At 38.1% G+C, this 21,857-nt stretch overlaps 3 protein-coding genes across 3 annotated transcripts; 2 read left to right on the top strand and 1 right to left on the bottom strand.

Annotated features, from left to right (window-relative positions):
- Nucleotides 1-54: 54 nt before the first annotated feature.
- Nucleotides 55-7,932, bottom strand: LOC140781348 (uncharacterized). The gene is made up of 8 exons (XM_073127287.1): nt 7,900-7,932; nt 7,202-7,277; nt 6,778-6,928; nt 3,888-6,680; nt 3,101-3,168; nt 854-2,713; nt 579-682; nt 55-488 (listed from the first exon to the last, which is right to left on the bottom strand). Exons 1-4 carry the CDS (start codon nt 7,930-7,932, stop codon nt 4,946-4,948), a joined length of 1,995 nt encoding a protein of 664 aa, XP_072983388.1. The 3' UTR covers nt 55-488; nt 579-682; nt 854-2,713; nt 3,101-3,168; nt 3,888-4,945.
- Nucleotides 7,933-8,480: 548 nt separating this feature from the next.
- LOC140781345 (superoxide dismutase [Mn] 3.4, mitochondrial-like) lies at nt 8,481-12,040 on the top strand. The gene is made up of 6 exons (XM_073127285.1): nt 8,481-9,037; nt 9,508-9,554; nt 9,644-9,769; nt 9,893-9,949; nt 11,200-11,277; nt 11,694-12,040. Exons 1-6 carry the CDS (start codon nt 8,716-8,718, stop codon nt 11,784-11,786), a joined length of 723 nt encoding a protein of 240 aa, XP_072983386.1. The 5' UTR covers nt 8,481-8,715; the 3' UTR covers nt 11,787-12,040.
- Nucleotides 12,041-14,421: 2,381 nt separating this feature from the next.
- On the top strand, nt 14,422-21,192 carry LOC140782324 (uncharacterized). The gene is made up of 9 exons (XM_073128831.1): nt 14,422-14,988; nt 15,488-15,673; nt 17,052-17,144; nt 17,318-17,500; nt 17,602-17,704; nt 17,784-17,969; nt 18,064-19,427; nt 19,832-20,256; nt 20,612-21,192. Exons 1-9 carry the CDS (start codon nt 14,689-14,691, stop codon nt 20,685-20,687), a joined length of 2,916 nt encoding a protein of 971 aa, XP_072984932.1. The 5' UTR covers nt 14,422-14,688; the 3' UTR covers nt 20,688-21,192.
- Nucleotides 21,193-21,857: the final 665 nt, after the last annotated feature.

Raw genomic sequence — 21,857 nt, 5'->3', positions numbered from 1 at the left:
ATGTTGAGAAGTGATGGGAAAAATTAATCGTATAAGCACTCAAATAAATCAGACTGATAGGAATGAGATGAATAACTCTAATAACAGTCTTCTCTTCTGTTTAACTTATCAAGAAAACAATGCAAACTGGGGGAAGAACATGTGATTCATATTGAAATTAAAAGAATAGCTTTCACTTCTACTATTCTCACATAGGAAATCCATGAACATTAGTTGAGAAAGTGGGGCTCATAGCAAATGAGCCTGGACAAGCACCAACTATGGATCTCGGCGTCCCTGGCATCACAGGACTTCTCGGCCTCGAGACACGGGATCTAGTCGGCGTGCCTGGCATCATCACAGGGCTTCGCAATCTCGATGCAACATCACCTCTGTATCTCCTCTCATTACTTCTCCTTGGTCCCTTCTCTGCCCATATCAGCTCTTGGATCTTTACTGCACTCGGATATCTCCAGCAACACCCAGTGCTTCCCGCCCTTTGTATGTACCTATAAGATTTTTCGCAACCGTATGTTACTTTACATCATAGGATTGATATAAGTTTGAGACCGTCATGATCAAAGGTTGAGTTCAGATACCTTTTGCTGAATCTTTTTCCTAAACAGTCCATGCATTTCCTTCCTTCACTCATCTCTCCCATTCCTTCGCGTACACATTGCCGGCAGTACACTCTTCCACACACCTGCGGGGCAATAAACAGCAGAGATAATTTCATATTAGAGTTCACCAAACGAAGAGCACTGTTAGAGTAAAAATATCATATTTGAGTATAGGAAACTGAGGATGTTAACTCATTCCAAATAAGCATGAATTGAGTATTGTTAGTGCATGCTATATATCGAGAGAAACTAACCAAGCAACGATGTCGAAAAAAGTAGATGCAAACACTGCAAAGAGCACATATATTTGAATGCGGTATCCCTATTCTTCTTTTCCCTCCTCGCTCATCAGCATGACCATGCATGCTAATGCCACTAACATCGTTATAGAGTTCGCTATGTTCTTCCACACTTCTAATGTACTTACTGTTCCTTTTAAAGCTGCTCCACGCCATTGGTTTGCGGTACAGCTCACCTTGTGCACTGCGGCGGTGATCTAGAACTCCTTGTAGGCCCTTGGCAAAATCTATGCTCGGTGATTTGCCGAAACTTTTGCTTATCTTTACACCTTCATTGAGCTCTTCATGAATAGGTTGCATATTGCTTACTTTCCCTGCTGCTACTTTGTTCTGCTGAAAGCTTGGAAGGTCTTTGAATGTGAGGTCAACCGACTCATCTGGGATGCCAAGGTAAAGATCTTCGAGCTCTTGCCTTGCCTTCATAAGGGTTCCCTTGTCCCCCATAGCAAATGTTTGTCTGAAAGAAAGAGAAAGAGAGCTTAATATTTAGATTGTGTGAGAACTATGGGGAACATATGGATGCATCATATTGAGGAGACGTTCTTGTCTTTAGGCTGCTGCTCAGAGTGGTTTGGACGGCTTAGTTCTTTTCTGGCTAAGCTTTGAAAGAGTCTTAAAACCGGCAATTATCAAGACAAACACTGGCCGGACTCCATAATCTAAGGAAAAGAATCAAGTTGTCTATTAGCAATATTTACACTAAATAACCATAAAGATAACAGCTATATTATATAGTGAATAGAACAGTGGAAGGGTTATAGAATAACTTTTATTCAGAACTACTCAGATAATGCTAAACATTATAGCTTTAATTAACCAAATAAGTCAAGATTTCATAGCTATTCTGCCTAGTGATAATACTTAAATACCTATTCTTTTGACTGCATTCAAACCTTGGATCTTTCCTTGATTTTTTAGCCATCCAACCATTGTAAAAATCTTTGTGATTTTACCTGCTTTCGATGGCCAGCAATTGCAAGAATAAGTCATAGAATCAACCAATTTTACTTGTCATCATATGGTATTAGTTTTCTGAGCAGGTCTTATCCATGTTTAGCTGATACTTCCAACTTTCCAACTAACTTTTATAAGAACTGTATTATGTCCCTATGGTGGCTAAATTCAACAAGTTGAATTGATTTGGTCCATATTATAGAAATCCAGCTCGCTACATTGTAAGATACAACTGTTTCCATGGAAAATTTGTAAACCATACACCCTTATAAAATGAACAATTTTTCCAAAAGGATAATATTTTCCTAAATCTAAATTGAGATTCTGCAACATAATATGACAAGAACAATAGACCTACATGTTGATACAGGTCATAAGAGACCAATCATTTTGACAACAATAACAACAACCAAACCTTTAGTCCCAATTATTTGGGGTCCGCAGACCAATCATTTTGACGATAGAGTAATTTCATCATAATGTGACATCAAGATTTTTTTGGCATGAAATCATGTTTCGCAAACCTTTCATAAAGGAACATGTTATATAGAGAAAGCCACAATTTATTAACTTTTTTTCATCTTACTACATTATCAGATGGTACAAATTTTGAGAAAAATGGCACAACACCACAAACAGCAGTCAGTAGTGTGACAAAATGGAAAGAAGAAATAAACGAAATTAATCCCATTACAAAAAGGAGCAATCTCAAGAGAAAAAGCAAAAGGAAAGGGTTCACCGCCCCCCCTCCCCCCGGGGTAACCAACCATTTGTGTTGTGATTGATATCGGATTGAGCAAGGACTGAGTGGATCCGTGCAAAGCATGTTGAAGTTGAGTGAGAAATATTTGTCCATTGTATCTGCAGACCAAAAAATAGGTTTATCTCATGTACAAGTAGACTCCATATTTAGTACATATCTGATTTCAAGTGCAAAATATTACAGTATCCAACTTATCCCAACCCAATATGGAATCAAATGTTCTTGCCGGTTGCCTAAACGTAAAAGAACTAATGTAAATAAATGATGTTCTTATGTATTACTAAATCCAGAGATCATGTTAAAGGGTGCTTGATCCAAAGCCAAATTCATGTATTGTAATTGACTCGTCAGACCCAGAAGGCCAAAACTTTATAGTTACCTACCATGTTACACATGCTCTTTTGCTTCTAACATCATCAAATGGGGAATTTTATTTTATTATGTCCTTATTATTGGTCAGTAGGTTCAAAATATAAAATTCACACCTGCATATCATTCAAGAAGACTTTGGAGTTCTTTTGGGTTCAATTCATCTTCCATATAGCATGAAGAGCTGTGAAGATATCATGCATAAAAGAATCAAATAAGAAAGTATAGAGGAAACCAGGAACCTTGAATTATAAAAGCAAGACTAGAATAGGATGAGAATTAAATGTATCCACACATTAAAATAACTTTAGAGCATGCCTATAATACTTGGAAAAGAAAAAAAAACTAGCACAAAGTTCTTTTGAAAAGAAAAAGAATAACTATAATAGTCTGATATAATTTCATCAAGTAATAGTTATACCATCAAGATCAAAGATGAAATGTTTAAAGGAGTATACTGTTACATGACAGTTGTATTCAGAGAAAGAAGAGGTGCACATACTTGACAATGCATGCATTTATGGCTTTATGCTATGTCAATTGAAAACTTATCCAAATTGTGCATTCTACAATGGACTGACAGAAATTTTTTAACTGTTTTAACTTTTTAAGTAAAATTTTATTCTGGACACACTTTCCAATATGCTAGCTAGAATTCAACATATGCTTTGAGAGCATAATGAAGGCCTTTGAGACTTCAATACCATGATAATAAGAGATCAAAGTTGACGATTTATGCTGTCTTACAGAGATATGCTTAGTGAAAAGAAATTGTTAATTATCCAATAGCATCCATAATCCTGGAAGGGCAAGGAGAACATTCACAATATTGTATACATGCACGATGAACTACGGTCAAGATTTGTTCATTCGCAACATTGTGCTCAAAGCAATTTCACTAACCTTTTGGATTCCCTCGAGTTGTTAGCACAATTCCACTTTGATGCAAGAACTTTGTTGAGCCAAACAGATGATTTAGGAACTCCAGTGTATTCTGGTGCAAACCCTGCTCCCCAGACACTCCTGTAAGTTTCTTTCTGAAATACACTGGGTGTCCATACTTAAACTAGCTTAGGAGTTAACTAATCATCAGAAGAATCTACAGATAAGAAAATAATCAATTCCCTCTATTGCCTAATAACACTAACCCAACTAGTAATTGATTCTAACAATATGTTACTTCACACTGGGTGGAATTAAAAAGTTGAAGACATCCCTCCCTAAATAGAATTAGAATGTCTTATAATACCAAGAAAATGTCATCTACCCTTGATTTTAATAGGAAAATGTGGGGTTGTAATGTCATATGGCAGTTAAATGGAAGAAATTTGCATATGACTATCATTTTGTACAATTCATCAGTAGTAAGCTCTATGAACCAGGATTTTCTCCAGCAGAAAACTGAGGTGAACAAACAAAGGCGGGAATATCTGCAATATTGAAGCTTGCATGATCATTAAGCATGTAGACAATTCCTCTGCTAATGAAATCTTCAAGCATATCAGCTTTGTTAGCATTCAGTACAGGGTCATATCTGATAGACAGTACTCTCGAATGGCATGCTCAGTTACACAAAACTATCCACCAATATATTTATGTTTAGGTCCTCCTTCAAGTTCTGAATTTTAGCACTTGGATGCAGCCAAAAGCTCTCCTTGTCCACATCTTTGCACACTCCTTGCTTTCCTGAGCTATCTCTACTCTCTTCTTTAACTGCTTGACTCTTTTTCCACATTCAATCTTGTCAGACATGTTCTTGCTCCTACGAATAGATAAATGTGATAAATTGCAACCATCATCAACACTTCATGATAAAAGAATATAAATGGAGTCTTTGCATGCCATATCCGCTATTAACTCTGAAAGGATGATATGTTTGCTTTGGCATGATGATACTAGACTTCGATGCCAGATTGCAACAAAAGCACCAGACAATGTTCAGGGATTAATTAGTTCTCACGTCATGTATTGATATCTGTGCATAAGAATTGTTCTTCCTTGTGCAATATTGTTTCCCCTCTTTGTAAATCACTATCCATTTCCTTCTCATCCTCTGTTACTTTTTTCTGTTTCCAATGAGGAACTACACCCCTTTTTACTGCAGCGGCATATACTGCAAAGGCATCCAGCTGCCTTTCCTGTTGACTGAACTCATTGAGCAATATGCTAAAAGAAAATCCACTGGGAATTGTATCTCGCTCCATCATAAGAATCAAAACATCTAATGCAACATAAACTCTCCCTTCTCCACAGAGAACTCGAAGAAGAATATTATACGTCATCATTCTAGGGGAATATCCAGTCTTTACCATCTCATGCAAATAAGTTAATGCCTCATCAATTTCACCTCCTTTAGCAAGTGCTTGAACCATCAAAGAATAAGTGTATGGAGAAAGCTCACAGTTCATTTCCTTAATCTTCTTAAAGAGATATTTCGCATCTTTTAGTAGTTCACTATTGATCGTAGACTGTCTGCAGAAACATCTGAGGAGCGTGTTCACAGAACGCCCATCTGCCTGAAAGCCAGCCTCCTCCATTTTCTTAAATGTCTTCCAAGCAGCAGAGAGCTCCCCTCTTTTCAACAGACCCTGTAAAACAATGCTGTAACTAATGAAGTCTGGTAGGCAATTCACATCTTGCATTTCTCTCAAAAGATGAAGAGCTTCCAAAGGCCTGCCTTCCTTGCAATACCCATTGAGTAGGGCATTGAATGTAACTATAGTTGGCACCAGACCCATCTCCTGAGATTCTCTGAGCAGCTCCATCGCCTTATCCACTTGTCCAACCTTACAAAAGCCATCAATAACTAATGTAAAAGTGTAAATATCCGGTGTTTTGGGAGAATCCTTGATTTTCTTCAAGAGCTGTAAGGCTTCCTCCAACCTTCCAACATAACAAAGCCCACCTATCAGGCAATTGTATGTCCTAATTGTTGGTTCACAGCCAACATGGCTCATTATCTCAAAGACTTCAAAAGCTTTCTTCATTCTTCCTCTCTTGCATAAGCAGTTAACCAAAATTGTGAATGTTACAACATTTGGATGATACCCACTTAGCACCATGTCATCCAAAACCCTTTTCGCCTCATCCGGTTCGTTCTTCTTGCACCAGCACTGAACCATAACAGAGAAGGACCATGAATCCGGGGACACACCACATCGTATAAGTTCAGAGAACAGGGTCACGGCGGAATCATACTCCCCTGCTTTAACAAGAGCTGTCAGGATGTCATTGTAGTCAGAAATTGTCAAGCTTTTATCATCACATTCAAGAAGATCAAGAACCTTGAAACGTTCTTCAATTGGTAAGCTCATGATCTTCTTCACGAGATCACCAGCATGCAACCTACCATTCCTCTTGTTGGAAGCCAACAACTTGACATCATTGGCGGTCAGATTATCCTTTTCCTCTGCAATAATAGGAACAACATCCTTTTCCATTATAGGCATTTCAACATATTGCTCAACACGATTGACAGCATTACAATCTTCCTTGGAGGGGATAATACCAGTTCCCTCAACATTAGATATACGATTTTTGGCATCAAAATGGAAACTTTCTCTTTGGCCCGCAACCTCACTTACTTCTCCAGTGGGAAAGATACCATCTTTCTTACAAGACCCAAATGCACCTACTCCTACTGAGGAAATGCTTCCATTTGAATCAACGGATTCCAACTTTTCTCTTGTGGGTAAGCTGCAATTACACCCAAGACAGCGAGATTTTGGTGCTAGAGTACTTCTCTTGGAGATTTTGTTAGAGAAAGCTACTATTCGTTGAGGAATTGGATTACCTCGTCGAGTTCTCGAAGTAAGAAGCTTCGCTTCCTCCAAATAAGAATCCACGAAGAGGGTTTGGTGAGAAGACTGGTACCTTAAAGAGGAGAAAGGAGGAGGCGAGACGGGAAGAGAGGGGCAGTGAAGCGAAGACATTGAGAGAGATATCTGCGGATGAGGTCTATATGTTTATCGTAGTCAATAGTCATATAAAGAAAATGTGTGTATGAGTATGACTGTATGTAAGTGGGCTAAATGGGCTTAAATCTGGGTGTGTTTCGTAAAGCCGGTGAACTAGGTGGGTGTACGTTAGTAGCGAAATTTGCAAAACAAAACCCTACATTATCATCTTTTATGAATCGAACCTTATTTTTTTCTTTTTCTAAAAGACCCCCTACTTTTTATATATAAAAAGCGTCTTACTTAAGAGATGCAATCTACCACTCCTCACGTCCAACAACTTCACATCATCGGCAGTCAAATTTCCCCTTTCCTCTGCAACAATAGTAACAACATCCTACTCCATTATAGGCATTTCAAGGTCTTGACAACATCACATTCTTCTTCCTTGACAGGGATAACACAATTAAAAGACAAAGAGGCCCTAACTCTATTAGGTTTCGAACATAATAGTCTTTTGCCCCCCCCCCCTGTATAGAGTAGCTAGAGAAGACAAAGAGGCTTTATATTTTTTTTAATTTCTCTACTTCTTGTTTCTTTCATCGTCCTCTTTCTTGTCGTCTGCTTCATCTCCTCTCCGTCTCATCCTCCATCCCCCTATACTCTCTCTCTCTCTCTCTCTCTCTCTCTCTCTCCCAGGTGCTCCTCCTTGTCGCTATTGTTCGCCACCGCATGTATTGTGCTACCCTCATTGCCCTCTTCGCTTTCCTATACTGACGACCACATCACGGTCTATATCTCCGACCATTTTTAGAGTGCAGCAATGATCCCATCACCTTTACCTCCACCCATGTCATTGCTTACCTCTCGTCCCTTTCCTCTTGAACAAACTTCGCCTCCTCTTGCATCTTGCCTAGCTATATCATTCTCACTGTCATTTGCTTTTAGAGCCTCTCTTCGGTCGAATCTCTCGTTGTTTAAAAAGACCCAGCAACTTCTACAATGCCACCAACTACAACCTTGCGTTCGTTGCCGAGCTCATTGCTCTCCATCGATGCACATGTGCTTTATGTTCTCCACGGTCTTGATAAAGAAAACTTAATCATAAAAAAAGAAAATATAAAAGCATCATCAACAACAATTAAATATTTATTTAGGTTTCAGTTATGTAATTATTAATCTATGTGTTTGAATGGAGTAAATTTTTTTATGCATATTAATATTATTATTATTATCTCAGTTTAATTACTTACTAATGAACGATCACATCGAAATTGAAGATAATCAAACACATACTTACAGAAATCATGGAGAAGTTGACAGAAATATCCTGTCAGATTTAAGTTTAAATTAACAATATTTATATTTGATATTTTAAATATAATTAATTTCTTTTAAGTTTGCTCTCCCTAAAAAAATCTTGTAGCTTCGCAGCTAGGTCTTGAGTAGGGATCCATCTTTTCGTACTGCTGAACGAAGAACAACAAGAAATTAGCAAAAAGGAGGAACAGGAGGGGGGGGGGGAAGAGAAGAAAAAGACAGAGAGGACTTGAAATCTTTCAAATTATATAAAAGTATTGCTAAAATCCATGGTGACGGAGGAGACGAAGAGAGACGCGAAGAGGCTTCGTATGGATTTTTAGTGAATAGTTCGACGACTGCGAGTCGGATTCGGGTAAGACCTTGTATGCGAATAAGGTCTTTATGGGCCAAACAAATTGGTCCCAATATTATTAGTCAACAATTAGGCCCAGTGATTACTTACTCCAGATAGATCTGAAACAGCCCAGCCAACACAAACGGATCACACTCGCAGCTCTCGGCACTCGGCAGCCATGGCTCTCCGAACTCTCGCTGCCAAGAAAACCCTAACCCTAGCCTTAGGGTTCCGGCCATCTTCCGCCGTCGGAGTTCCGGCGGTCGGCTACTCCCACGCCCGGGGCCTCGTGACCTTCACCCTACCCGATCTCGCCTACGACTACGGCGCACTTGAGCCGTCGATCAGCGGGGAGATCATGAAGCTCCACCACCAGAAGCACCACCAGACCTACATCACTAACTACAACAAGGCCCTCGAGCAGCTCGACCACGCCGTGGCCAAAGGCGACGCTGCCTCCGTCGTCCAACTCCAGAGCGCCATCAAGTTTAATGGCGGAGGTAAATACCCGTTATTTGAACTTTTTCTCCTTGTTCCTCTCTTGTTATTTTGGTTTTAGTGTTCTTCAGTGGTTTATTACAAATTTGTTTAGATTAGAAATTTTTATGAGGTAATCTAAGTCGAGATGTTACCAATTTGTGTAATTAAGACTTTTGGTCATGTTTCTCATGATTTGGAGGAATGCATACTATATTATGCGGCAATGTATATGGGAAAAGAAGAAATTTTATGATTGCAAGTTGTTAGTGTTCTCTCAAAGTCAATTCGACTACCTTATTCTGGAATTTAAGAGAAATTTTTAATTTTTAGCCTTCGTTTTGTCCTTTAAAGGTTACTCTCCAACTTTGAAAGGAAATTACAGTGACTTTCTTGCATTAGAAGTAGAATTGACATTTTTCGGTTTCTGAAAGTGTGGAATAATTGTAAACAAGATCTAAGTCAACAAGGTTTATATAATTTCCCTTTGCAGGTCATGTCAACCATTCGATCTTCTGGAAAAATCTCAAGCCTGTTAGTGTGAGTAACTGCTCCATTATAAATTGTAGTTCCATTACCTTTGGGCATGCAATGTTGCACTTTTTACAGGAAAAGAATATGTTTTTCAGGAGGGTGGTGGTGAGCCTCCACATGGTGCACTAGGTTGGGCCATTGATACTGATTTTGGTTCAATGGAGGCTCTTATTCAGAAAATGAATGCAGAAGGTGCTGCTCTTCAAGGATCTGGATGGGTGGTGAGTTCACTGGCTGATTACAGTACCTTTTGGGTGTTGTATGCTTATGTAGTCCTTAATCATCATATTAGTGCATGTTCCCTTGATGCTTATTACCATTTACTTTCTATAATCTTTGAACAGTGGTTGGCTCTGGATAAGGAGATGAAAAAGCTTAAGGTTGAAACCACTGCTAATCAGGTAAAGTTTGTTATATCTATTGGTATAATGTCACTTACTACATGTATTTGGATATTAGTTCTAAATTATGCTGCTGAACTAATGTGTTGTCCCAAACAATGTTTGTTATTTATTCATCTGTATTTGATATTATTGTTCCTTAAGGACCACACATTGCAAACACAAGTGGTTAGAAAGGTTGCTGTTATTCATTAAATGAGCATAAAGAATATGGTTTGAGAAAATATCAAAATTTGTTAGGATAGTTACTTAGAAATTATGAAATCAATCTGATAAAATTGTTAGTGATCTGGCTGGCCAAGGTGGTCTCTATGTGTGCATATTAGGAACTATATGTCAAAGCGACAAGCAAGGAACCAATTAAAAGAATTGTTTAATAAACAAATATTAATTTCTATTGTTGGCAAGTAAATGAGCAATGAATGTACTGAGTAAGTCAATTTCTATGAAGAGCACTTTTGATATAAAAGATACTATTGTTTCGGCATGTGTCTGCACTGTTACCACTGAATCAACCGAGAGGGAATTCTGAGGCTAGATATACTATTATCTCAAACTTGTATAGGATAGGATAATTTGAAAATAACCAACAATAGTAACTTCGTGATAGTAGTAGGACATGACCTGTAAGAGATCATCATCATTCCGATCTTTTTTTTTTGGAATATTTGGGAAGCTAGGTTGAGACTCATAAAAGATGAGCAATTTTGCACTAGAGACTATCAAGCTAAACATAAAATGCTCTTGAAATTGGTGCTTATTTTAATTGCCAATCCAAGGGTGCTTTTGTGAAATTCTAGTGCCACTTGGAGGATATTTGATTGGTCCCTTCCCTTCCAGAATCCTCACCAGCAATAGCCACTTGCACTAGAGCCATCCTTTGGTCTAACATCAACATAGGATAAACATTTAATTAAAGTTTCACCATTTTAAATTTGCTTCCTTAAATTTATATACTCCACTGTTACATGACTCTCTGTTTCTCCTAAGCCTTGGATTAAGAACTTCCTTATAATAGTAGAGTTGGAGATGTATGAGAAGAATTCCTTGTAGTTTATATATACTCCACTTAAGTGCTTAGTGGTGTATGTGGTCACACATATTTTTCCCATGTCATTTTATCTTCCATAACATTTTCTTTTGTTTTATGGCTACTTGCGTATATTGTTTTTCCCTCTTTCTTATATCACATTGGGTTGCAAACCTTATTGTCCAAATGCATAACAGTGGCTGAATAATTTTCTGCACAGGATCCTTTAGTGACTAAAGGAGCAAGCTTGGTTCCTTTGCTTGGTATAGATGTTTGGGAGCATGCATACTACCTGCAGGTAACTAAATAGTGTGTCATTTGCAATAACCCTTTCACTCTTTCATTGGACTATACAATTGTTAGTTATTTTTTTAATAAATGATATTTTGGATTTCGGTCATGCTAAACCAATATTAAAACACAAATACTCCACCAATAGGGAAGTGGGAGGACATATTCCTATATATAATGTGTTAAGCTTATTTGGTACTTGATATTTTGTGGTTGCTATGTTATTTTTTTACTGTTTGTCATTTAATCGAGTTAGTAATCAAATCATGTGAGAGTGGTTGATCATATATTGTATCTTTAAGAGAGTGGATCAGGATGACTGATAGTTGAATGATATTAAAATAGTTCCTAATCATGTTGATTACGAGGAAATAAGATGCTACAGATTTTTCTGATTGTAATTACCTTTCATCTTGGCTGCAGTACAAAAATGTCAGGCCTGACTACCTGAAGAATATATGGAAGGTCATAAACTGGAAATACGCCGGTGAAGCATTTGAGAAAGAGTCTGCCTGATGTGAACATTCCTGCTCTCATCTCTCATTAGATCGCTATCTAATAAATTTGGGCCTTCAAAGCTTCTTGTATACATTGCTTAGTGCTGAATGACAGTCTTTCAATTGATGCTAAATCATGCTGCTATTACATCACAAGCCAAACCAGCTGCTGCGATGTATGTTTTGCTTCGACTACATTTACTATTTTCTGGATTGTGTTGTTCTATTGTGCTGAAAAAAAGTATATACAACTGAGTTTCTCGGCAAAACAAATGCCAACTGTTGTGGCAAGGCAAAACCTTATTAATGTACATGAATTTATTTCTGTTTGGCTACAGGGGACTAGAACTATTTCACTAGTATGAGCTTATGGCGCTGTTGCCTATTCTAATTTTTAGCACTAATATAAATTATTCTATTATTTACTGAAATATTAATATAAAAAATAATTATTATATTTGATGTGATATAAAATTAATATTAAAGTAACAAAGAATTATACATTTATATTGAGAATTAATAAAAAATTTAAGAAAAAAATTAAAAAAATACTCTTAATCCTAGTGGGGCCCACGATAAAAAGTTATTCCTGAACGGGCTTAGTTAAGAAAGTGGGGCCCACCTTTAATGTTTCTTAGTCTTTCTCTCTCTAATTACGTAAGTGACGTAAACGGATATGTTCCTTTGCAGTAGACCAACAGAAAGACGGGAACAGCGAGCTGCTCCAAAAGCGTGCAACTTCCATGCGCCGCAGTCGTACGTTTCTCTTTCTTTTGTTCCAGAAGTGCCCCCAGCAGTCCCTTTTCCCAGAATGCCCCCGTAGGGTCTCCTCACGTCACCCGAGGATTGAGATCATTTGCGGTCATGGATCCGCTACTTATCCCTTTGCACCAAACATCCTCAATATTTTCATACCAGCGGCAAATTACGACCAAATAAATGGTCACACCAATCCCAATGAGTTACGTTGGACCGTTAATTGACCGTTCGTTTTTAACCTGACACAGTTGCCAAGAATGGCATCCTCCCATGCTACTCCCGCGTCACCCGGGATAGATAAGCCGACCACCACGTGGCGAGGTCTGGGCCCCTTTAGGTTCCTAAAGGAGAAACGGCTGGCATTCACGAGGAGGACGAGGTTTCTCTACACGTGGCGGCGTAACGTGGTGCCTCGGTGCGTGCACCTGGAGAATCGCCTTCGTACCCAGTGAGTCCCCCCCTAGATTAATGGAGTCCGGATTTAGTTAATAATTTCGAGCTTATCTCGGTAGGGGCTACCTGGTAATTTCACTGGTTCTAGGAATACGACGACGGCTGTTCCCATATTACCAACGTGGAGGTATGGAGAGAAAGAAACAATAAATAGTTCGTTACAATGTCAGAGATAAGCGCTCCAAAGTAGCTGTCACCTTGCATGCCTTTCTGGCTGCAAAAATATATGGAAGGTATTCGTATATACGCCATTGGCGTTAGATTGTATAATAGGAAAGTATTTTTAGCGCATAAACACCGTACGTATGTGCTTCTCAAAATGTATATAATACTCCTGGCAGGGTTTGTACCAACTACTTTCTAGAGTATTCCTCTGCTCCAGTGATATATAGCACTAAAATGATCATTTTTTGGAGACTAGTTCTTTTTTTTTTTTTTTAAAGAGAGAATAAATTATAGGCTCTAAGTATTATAGCAGTAAAAGATGGTATATGTATTATCTAATTGTTTTTGTAGTTTTAACTCTAGACACATAAAAATTCATAATGATCGACTTTTTAGAGAGGATAACTAGCTATAGTTAAGTGCGAAAAAGTTTGATTTCTTCTATGCATTTTAATGAATTGTGGGGTTCATTGATCACTACACGTTAAGCAGAGTATATCGGACATTAATTTTGAAGCCTGAATCCTCTTTTTTGGAACACATTTTGAGAAAAGTATATCCGACATTAATATGGAAGCCTCAATTATTGATTTCCGTTTACTTAAACACGTGTCGAAAAAAAGTATATCCGACATTGATATGGAATCTTGAACTATAAATTTGTCAAGAAAATTATATCCGACATTGATTTGGAAGCACAATCTTATTAATGTCGTTTTCTGAAACATCTTAGTCGATCGTTGAGAATATTATAGGTTTTTGGAGCAGTTTTATAACTTTTACCTTATAAAATTTGATCACAAAGAACATGTATATGTAATTACTTAACCAAGCCTATAAATCTCGATAAACTTTTATCGTGAAGAACTCAGCTACAAGATTAGCATTCCTTTATTATTATTATTATTATTAGCAATAATTCATAGAAATATTCTTCATGAAGCACAACTGTCCTGAGATATTTCCAATTCAACAAAGAGGATCATTTTCTTAGGTCTCTAACATTTAGTGTGTATTGAGTGTATTTTCGTAGTTGAGGTGGTAGAGAGAGAGAGAGAGAGAGAGAGAGAGAGAGAGAGAGAGTGCTTGTAAGAATACAAGTATGACAGCCAAGTCTCTTTAAATTTCTAAAAAAATACGGGATGGAGATGGGGTCAGAGAGTCCAAAAGAAAGAAGGGCCAATTTACCAACATATCCCTGTTCCCTTCCTCACTCCCTCTCAATAAATTCCACCCTCCGTCTTCTCATTCTCGTTCACAGTTGACAGAGAGTTCAGAGAGTTCAGAGAGCGAGAGAGCATTTGGATTTATTTTTTTGCACGGGTTTCTGGCAAAAGATCGGAACCCCCGTTTCCTCCATTCACCGTTCGAGAAAAATCCCATTTTTTTTTTCTTTTTCTTACCGTATCTTTGCTTCTTCCCGTCGAATTCTTCCAACCAGCATCAGGTTTTAAACCCCAGGATAATTCTCTGGCCATTTCAAGTTCCACTCCCCGATAAAAGAATCCCGCATTCGCTTCTTCCCACTGTTCCATTCCCTTGGGATGGGGGAATATATTAGCGGGTGGCCGACCTTCAGGAGCAGCACGGCGGCGCAGGGAAGAACCCGACTGCCGCCTCCTCCTCCTCCTCCTCCTCCGCCGCCGCCGCCGCCGCCGCTTTCCCTGTGGACGCCGTGGCCGGTGCCGCACCCGGTGGAGATTAGACCACAGATTTTGTGGCGGGCGGAGTGGAGAGCGCGGGAGATTGCTTGGAGGATTCAGCCGGCGGTGGAGTCGGAGAAGTTGAGGAAGACGGTTATAGAGTACGTGCGGAAGCTGATCGGAGCTTCTTTTGGTTGCGAGGTGATCGCCTCACTCGTGCTTCTTTTTATTATCTTTAATGTGCTTCTTTTGTGGTTTCTTGATCTTTTAATGGTATTTGGATATCTTTCATTTACTTTTTAATCTAGGGTAAAGGCGTCCTAATGTTGTCGGGAATGTTGCACCTTTTTGCTTAATTGTGTGACAGCATCATTTTTTTTAGCTCATACATGTTGTACTTTTCATGTGCTTGATAAAATTTTACTCGATTGACTTAACTTCTTATTGCTCTGTTGTCTTTCTTCATGCAAGAAAGCAGTCCTGGGTATCAGGTATATTGTATTCTGGTAGATGCGCACTACCTGCTTTGCAAACCAGTTAATAGTATATTGGTGCTTTTAAATTTGAATATCCTAAAAGTGGCCATGGGAGCTATTGCTACTGTGTGCTTCATTACATGACTCTTAATTCTTGCGCATTGCTTGATTTTTATTTATTTATTGTAAGATGACAATATTTTTTCTTCATGCAAAATCCTCAGGTACTTTCATTTGGATCAGTTCCATTGAAGACTTATCTTCCTGATGGGGATATTGATCTGACTGCATTTGCTAATTCAAGTCCTGGTAACGATTTGGTCTATAATATTTGCCGTGTACTTAAAACTGAGGAGCATAACAAGGATGCTGAGTTTGAAGTAAAAGATGTTCAGTACATCCATGCTGAGGTTTATCATCTAATGCTTCCTTCTTATATTAGTTGTTTTAATGCATCTTAAAGGTTTATCTTTTACTTCGTTCTTTTTTCTTTTTTCTTCTGAAGTATTACGATTCTATAGTTTTTTGATAGCTTTTCCTTGAGCAGCTGAATAATTCCTCCATATTTCTAATCATTCTCCTTTAAATATATCCCTTAATCTCCTATACTTGCTCAGCCTAAATGTCCATGAAATATTATATATCTTATGTTCATTTAGTTGATAGACTTAATCTCAGTTTTTGGATTTCCTTCCAACAAATGGGTAAGACGAGCAAGCGGAGGCAAAAGGCATATCCTGGGATAAAATGTGGTAAAACATTCGAGGGGTACAATTCCTTCTGCCTGTTCCTAGGAAGTTGTATTTACATATCTATGCAGAGTAAAATGCAGTCCAAGTCATGAACTTGATGGTAGTGTGGGGCACCTAAGAACCATATAGTTATCACTTTAGATATCTGTACAAAAAATATCAGTTTGTCGTCGTGCTGGCCGTGATTGGATAAACCATATAGTCTACTTTGGATATTTCTTCATGATATTCTATCTAACTGATGCCAGTCATGAACTTGATGGTTGGCTTTTAATTGGTAATAGACCTTATGTCAATAGCCAGAAATGCAATTGACAGTCTTGATTTGTATCACTACTAATGCTGCCTATATTGGTGCTGCATATCTGTTTCACAATTAACTGATTTTTACAATGTTGACCCTGTTATTCTGGAAATTATTTTGCCACATACTCACTCATTTCACTCCTTTTATATATCGGTGGTGTGTCAGTGGCCTCAATGTTGATTACAGATAAAGACAGTTTCTACTGATCAGAATGGAGCAGGTCATGAATATTAATTCTTTAGTCCAAAGAAACGGCCTATAAGATAATGTTCACAAGATACTTTATTGTGTTCTGAGTACATGTCTTCAGCTATTTATTTTTATTTGTGAAATGAGAGTAACTAACAATAGATTCAACAAGGTCTCTCCACATCATAGAATGTTTGCTTTTTATGCCAAGTATCACTCCAAAATAAGATGGATTCATGACTAGTATATGCATTTTGTCAGTTTATGGATTCCTTAAAACTTCAGATTTACTCTTGATTACATGTTATACATACGGTAACATATTCATTTTTTTGACATGATGTATGTTAAACTTGTTATTATTCATAACATCGAAGGTCTAAAATTACTTCTTTTTTTCACATTCTCCTTTAAATCCTCAGGTGCATGTTGACATCAGATGGCCGATGCATGTCTTTAGTCTTTCCCAATAAAACCCTATTTTTATGTTGTCTCATAAGCTTAATGCCAGTTTTAATTACATAAATTGATAATCTCCAGGTCAGACTTGTTAAATGCCTAATTCAGAATATTATCGTTGATATCTCATTCAATCAGATTGGTGGACTCTGTACACTCTGCTTTCTCGAGCTGGTACGTACGACAACCTGTCACTGTTGTTCCATCCAACATATTCTTATAAGTTATATCTAGTCTTTGGCTGTACCATTGGAACTTTGTGCTCTTCTGTTTCATATGTCAAGTCACTAAACATTGGTCTTATATTGATTCACTATTAGTAGGGTAATTAATAGTTATAACTGCAGGTTGACCGTCACATTGGAAAGGATCATCTCTTTAAAAGAAGCATTATATTGATCAAGGCTTGGTGTTATTATGAAAGCCGCATCCTGGGTGCCCATCATGGCCTAATATCTACATATGCATTGGAGACACTTGTCCTCTATATATTACATCTATTCCATAAGTGTCTGAATGGTCCTTTGGCTGTAAGTGCTGAATGTGTATATACTTTAGCTTCAAGTCTTCATGAGCATCTTTCTTCAGTTTTTAAATCAAGTTACTGTGATTTTATTTGCCTTTTTAACAGGTTCTTTATAGGTTTCTGGACTATTTTAGTAAATTTGATTGGGATAACTATTGCATCAGTTTACATGGTCCAGTTGCTTTGTCTTCATTGCCGAACATAGTTGGTAAGTGGTTTCCTGTTAATTTTCTAGTTTCTGGATCCTCTCCTGCATAGTCGGGTTGATGTTTGCATTTATTCGACAGTTGAACTACCAGGGGTTGATTATGATGACCTATTACTTAGTAAAGAGTTCCTGAAAAGTTCTGTGGAGAAGTTTTCTGTACCCATTAGTAAGTCAGAATCGAAGTTTCCAAATTTTCCTAGGAAGCATCTAAACATAATTGACCCTCTGAAACAGAATAACAATCTTGGAAGAAGTGTTAGCAGAGGTCAGCGTCTCTCTTTCCTCCCCTTTGGAATTTTTAAAGAATAAGAGTTGTCTTATATTCTTTTTCCTCATTTTTCATTCATTTCTAACTGCAGGAAACTTCTACCGTATACGTAGTGCATTTGAATATGGGGCTAGAAAACTAGGATGGATTCTTACGTTACCACCAGAACTTGTTGCTGATGAACTATCTATGTTTTTTGCGAACACTTTAGAAAGGCATGGTACCGGAGAAAGGCCAGACGTGAAACATCATCTTTCTTTTAGTTCAGGTGGTCTGGATCCTATAGGCTTTACCTATGTTCCTTCAGGACTCCAAACTTGGAAAGGTGGGAAATATAATATCACTTATGCTCCATCATCCATTGACCTTCATGGAGAATTGCATGAAGAACTCCTCCCAAGTTTTGAAAAGGAAGTAATTGCCACAAGACACCATCATGCTGCAAAGATGCTTCCTGTGTTTGCTAAAATGAACTCGGATGTTAGAAGAGATGGACATCTTGATTCAGGTATATATTTAGCAGGTGAGAGCCCAAATCTTGCTAGCAACGGATTCTTGTTTTTAAGAGCCATAAATGAAAAGCATAAGACTTCACCAAGTACTCAAGTAGATGCATCATCATCAACAGTTCATTATGCATCCCATCCTCTGTATTATCCAGAATATAGTGTTCGATATGATCGAACAAATTCAACAGATTATAGAACTAAAGGGGAAGTATCTCATATTTCATCTCAAGTCCAGGATGTGGAATCTAATCTCTTTGGACAGCCACAATTGTATCAGAATGACTTTGTAGGTCATCTTACTTCCAGTAGTCCTAGTAGCTACATGAAATATGTCTCTCCTGGTCCGGTTAGACCAGCGGTTGCATCAAGATGGAACTATTACTCTTCAGAATATTCACACCTTAGAAATCTTTCGTTGGCAAGAAAAGGATTACATGGCACCGTCACAAATCTTGCATTTTTCAACAGATCAGATCTCACTGGCGATTTAGATTCTCATTTGAGATGTCTTAGGCAAGTTCAATATCATTTTGAGTACATGTTTGGAGGATTCTTTCAATCAGTTGACCAAACATCTTCTACTCGGCCACATGACAAATGCCCAATTGGTAGACCTTCTCGGCTGAGTGTGTTATCACATAGGGAAGAAGATAGACTACTTCCAGGATTATTATTTTCTTCACCTACTGTTGCTAACCCAGCGAAGACATCTCCTGGTGCTGATCCAGTAAACTCATCTCCTGGTGCTGATCCAGTAAACTCATTTCCTGGTGCTAATCCAGTAAACTCATCTCCGGGTGCTGGCCCAGTGAAGTCATCTCATGGTACAGATCCAGTGAACTCATCCCTCAGTACTGGCTCAGTGAAGTCCGCTCCCATTTCTTCTTCTATTAGCGCCAAAGATTTGCAGAAGCAACGCCAAACAAGCATAGACAGTCCCATCCAGGTATGAAATCATTCTAGCTATGCTTGTCTAGTTCTTAGTTAATGTTGACAGCTTATAAGTTGTTATGTGCTGCAAATTGGTTCGGATAGGTTTAGGCTTAATTCATCTGCACCGCACCCAATTCAACAACTCTGGAAGTTAGTTGTTTTTTTCATAAGCAGTCCACTTTTATCTACTAAAAAGTCCAGCTCTGGGACTAGATTTTCTGCACAGTTTATTTTTTGTTGGTCTGGTTGGCTATCTTTAAATCATCATAGATGAGGTCGTGAGTCAGAATGATCCACCTGCATCTCCAGTTAGGCCCACTTATTCCGCATGCCACTATTTTGCTAGAATGACGACTCATACAGTTGTTTATTTGGACATTTTATTAATTTGTAACATCTTGATTTCTGGACTTGTAGAGATTTCCTACTTACAAGGAACGTCTGACATCACGGAAAGGCAAAAGTTCAATCCATGCAGATCAGCTATCAAGGACTCGTAACAATGGTATATTTCTAGACAAGAAATCAGAAAAAATGTGGCAGGAGCCACCACCATTACAACAGATACAGATCGTTCCCTATAATGGCAGTAGCCGATGGAAGCCTCCACTGATGGATGCTTCTCAATCATCCCCTCTTGTCATCAATGGGTCTTCCCAAGAAGACGACTTAATCATGCAAGCAGAAGATAGGGTTGAATTTGGGTCCTTCGGCCCTGTACCATTGAGAGCTTTCTCAACCGAGTCTTGGAGGGAGTTCAGTGTTGTTCCTCCTAATAATGGCTCAGTAATTGCTCCTGCATCACCATTGGAAAGCTCAAGGTTTCACCCAAATCATGAAAGGTAATACTCTTCACTACTTCAATATTTCAGCAACAGTAGGCGGTGATCTAAGGAGACAGACATCAACAGTTAGGCACCACACTGAACTTAATTAATAGGAACTTGCTTTACATTTACGTACTTGGTTCTCTAGTCATTGCTTCAGTTCTCCATGGCAGCTTACATGAAAAATGAGTTTTATAAATTCATTTTTGAATCTTATATAATACCATCTCACATTGAACTGTTATAATGAACCCTTTGTGGTACAATGTCTTTATTAAATTTAAACTAAATTCCATGAACATATGGTCTTCAGAGATTGCAATGCCTGTTAAACAGTTCTTTTAATGAAATCCTTGAATCAATCATGCAGGACTAAACAAACCTATCAACTGAAAGATGATGCCGACTTTCCACCTCTCCGTGGTATGACGAGATCCATTGGATAGGCGTCTTTACTGCATATAAAAGATACAACTAATCGACATACAGAGAGAACAGCTAACCAGTTGGAGTGATCAGCCTGAGCAGATCATAGGTGGAAAATATCGCTTATTGTTGTAGTGCAATTAGGTTTTCCAATGCACATAGCTCAGAAACATTATGTTCCCTTTTTTACTTCCTTTTGTCCAATATCTTCCTTTCCCATCAATCTTGTTAGATGGGCATAGCAATTGGCAAGAGTAGACTCAATTGCAGAAGTAATTTTCTTTTATCCTTTCTGTCCTAGCACTTCTCGGCTCCTTGTAAGGTGGTTGAGGCAGTTGTCTGGGTTATCTTTGATATATATATATATATATATATATATATAGTCGTAAAACTTGTTGGGGAAAGGTCCAATATTTTTTCACCATAGTTTTATACCCAAAAAGAAATTTTAGTTTTAGTGACCTTTAAAGATGTGTTTTTATACTACTTGTGCCGTAAATTTTTCTATTAAACTCTCTTCGTGCATGTTGTGAGAAATATGTACTTGTACCTTCTCTCTAATTTTCTTGGATGTTCTTCTACAACTTGGTGTATCAACCTATTACAGTCCTGGAAGGGCCGGTTCTGCTAGTCGCCTAGTCCTAGTTTTCTTCAAATGGACGTCTGCTAATTCTAGAGAATGTCGCAGATGTACTTTTACATTGCTTGGTGATCATTTTTTATTCTATTCTTTTCTTTGTACAAAATGGGAAGTCCCCTAAATTTACTGATAATATAACTCATGTTTGCAAAGTGATGAAATCAGAGAGCCATATTCTACAAGCAGGATGAGATCACGATGCTTTATTTTGTCAAGTATATACTACATACCATATACTACATACACAGTTTAGGCGAGAAGCTTGTACGTTATGTTGGAAATTTGGTACATATCGTTACGTTGGAAAATCTTAGGATTTTAACCAGTATGGTCAATACACGAATGGAACACTACACAGTATGAAAAACCAACCAAGTAGGTATCTTGCTCATGACCAAGGAGGTTATGAGTTCAACTCCAACCCCAAACAATATTGTGGAGAAATTGTTTGGTGGTTGGTAGTTTGGTGACTTGGCTCGATTCGGTTGATGGCTCGGCAGTGCGGTTAGCTTGGAAGAACAGCTTGACAACGCAACAGTTTGGAAGCAAT

This window comes from Typha latifolia, chromosome 2 (assembly GCF_019914945.1).
Source record: "Typha latifolia isolate L0001 chromosome 2, TyphaL0001v2, whole genome shotgun sequence".
Classification (NCBI taxonomy): Eukaryota; Viridiplantae; Streptophyta; class Magnoliopsida; order Poales; family Typhaceae; genus Typha; species Typha latifolia.
Note: the sequence above shows the minus strand (reverse complement) of the source record. Positions and strands in the feature narration are given on the sequence as shown.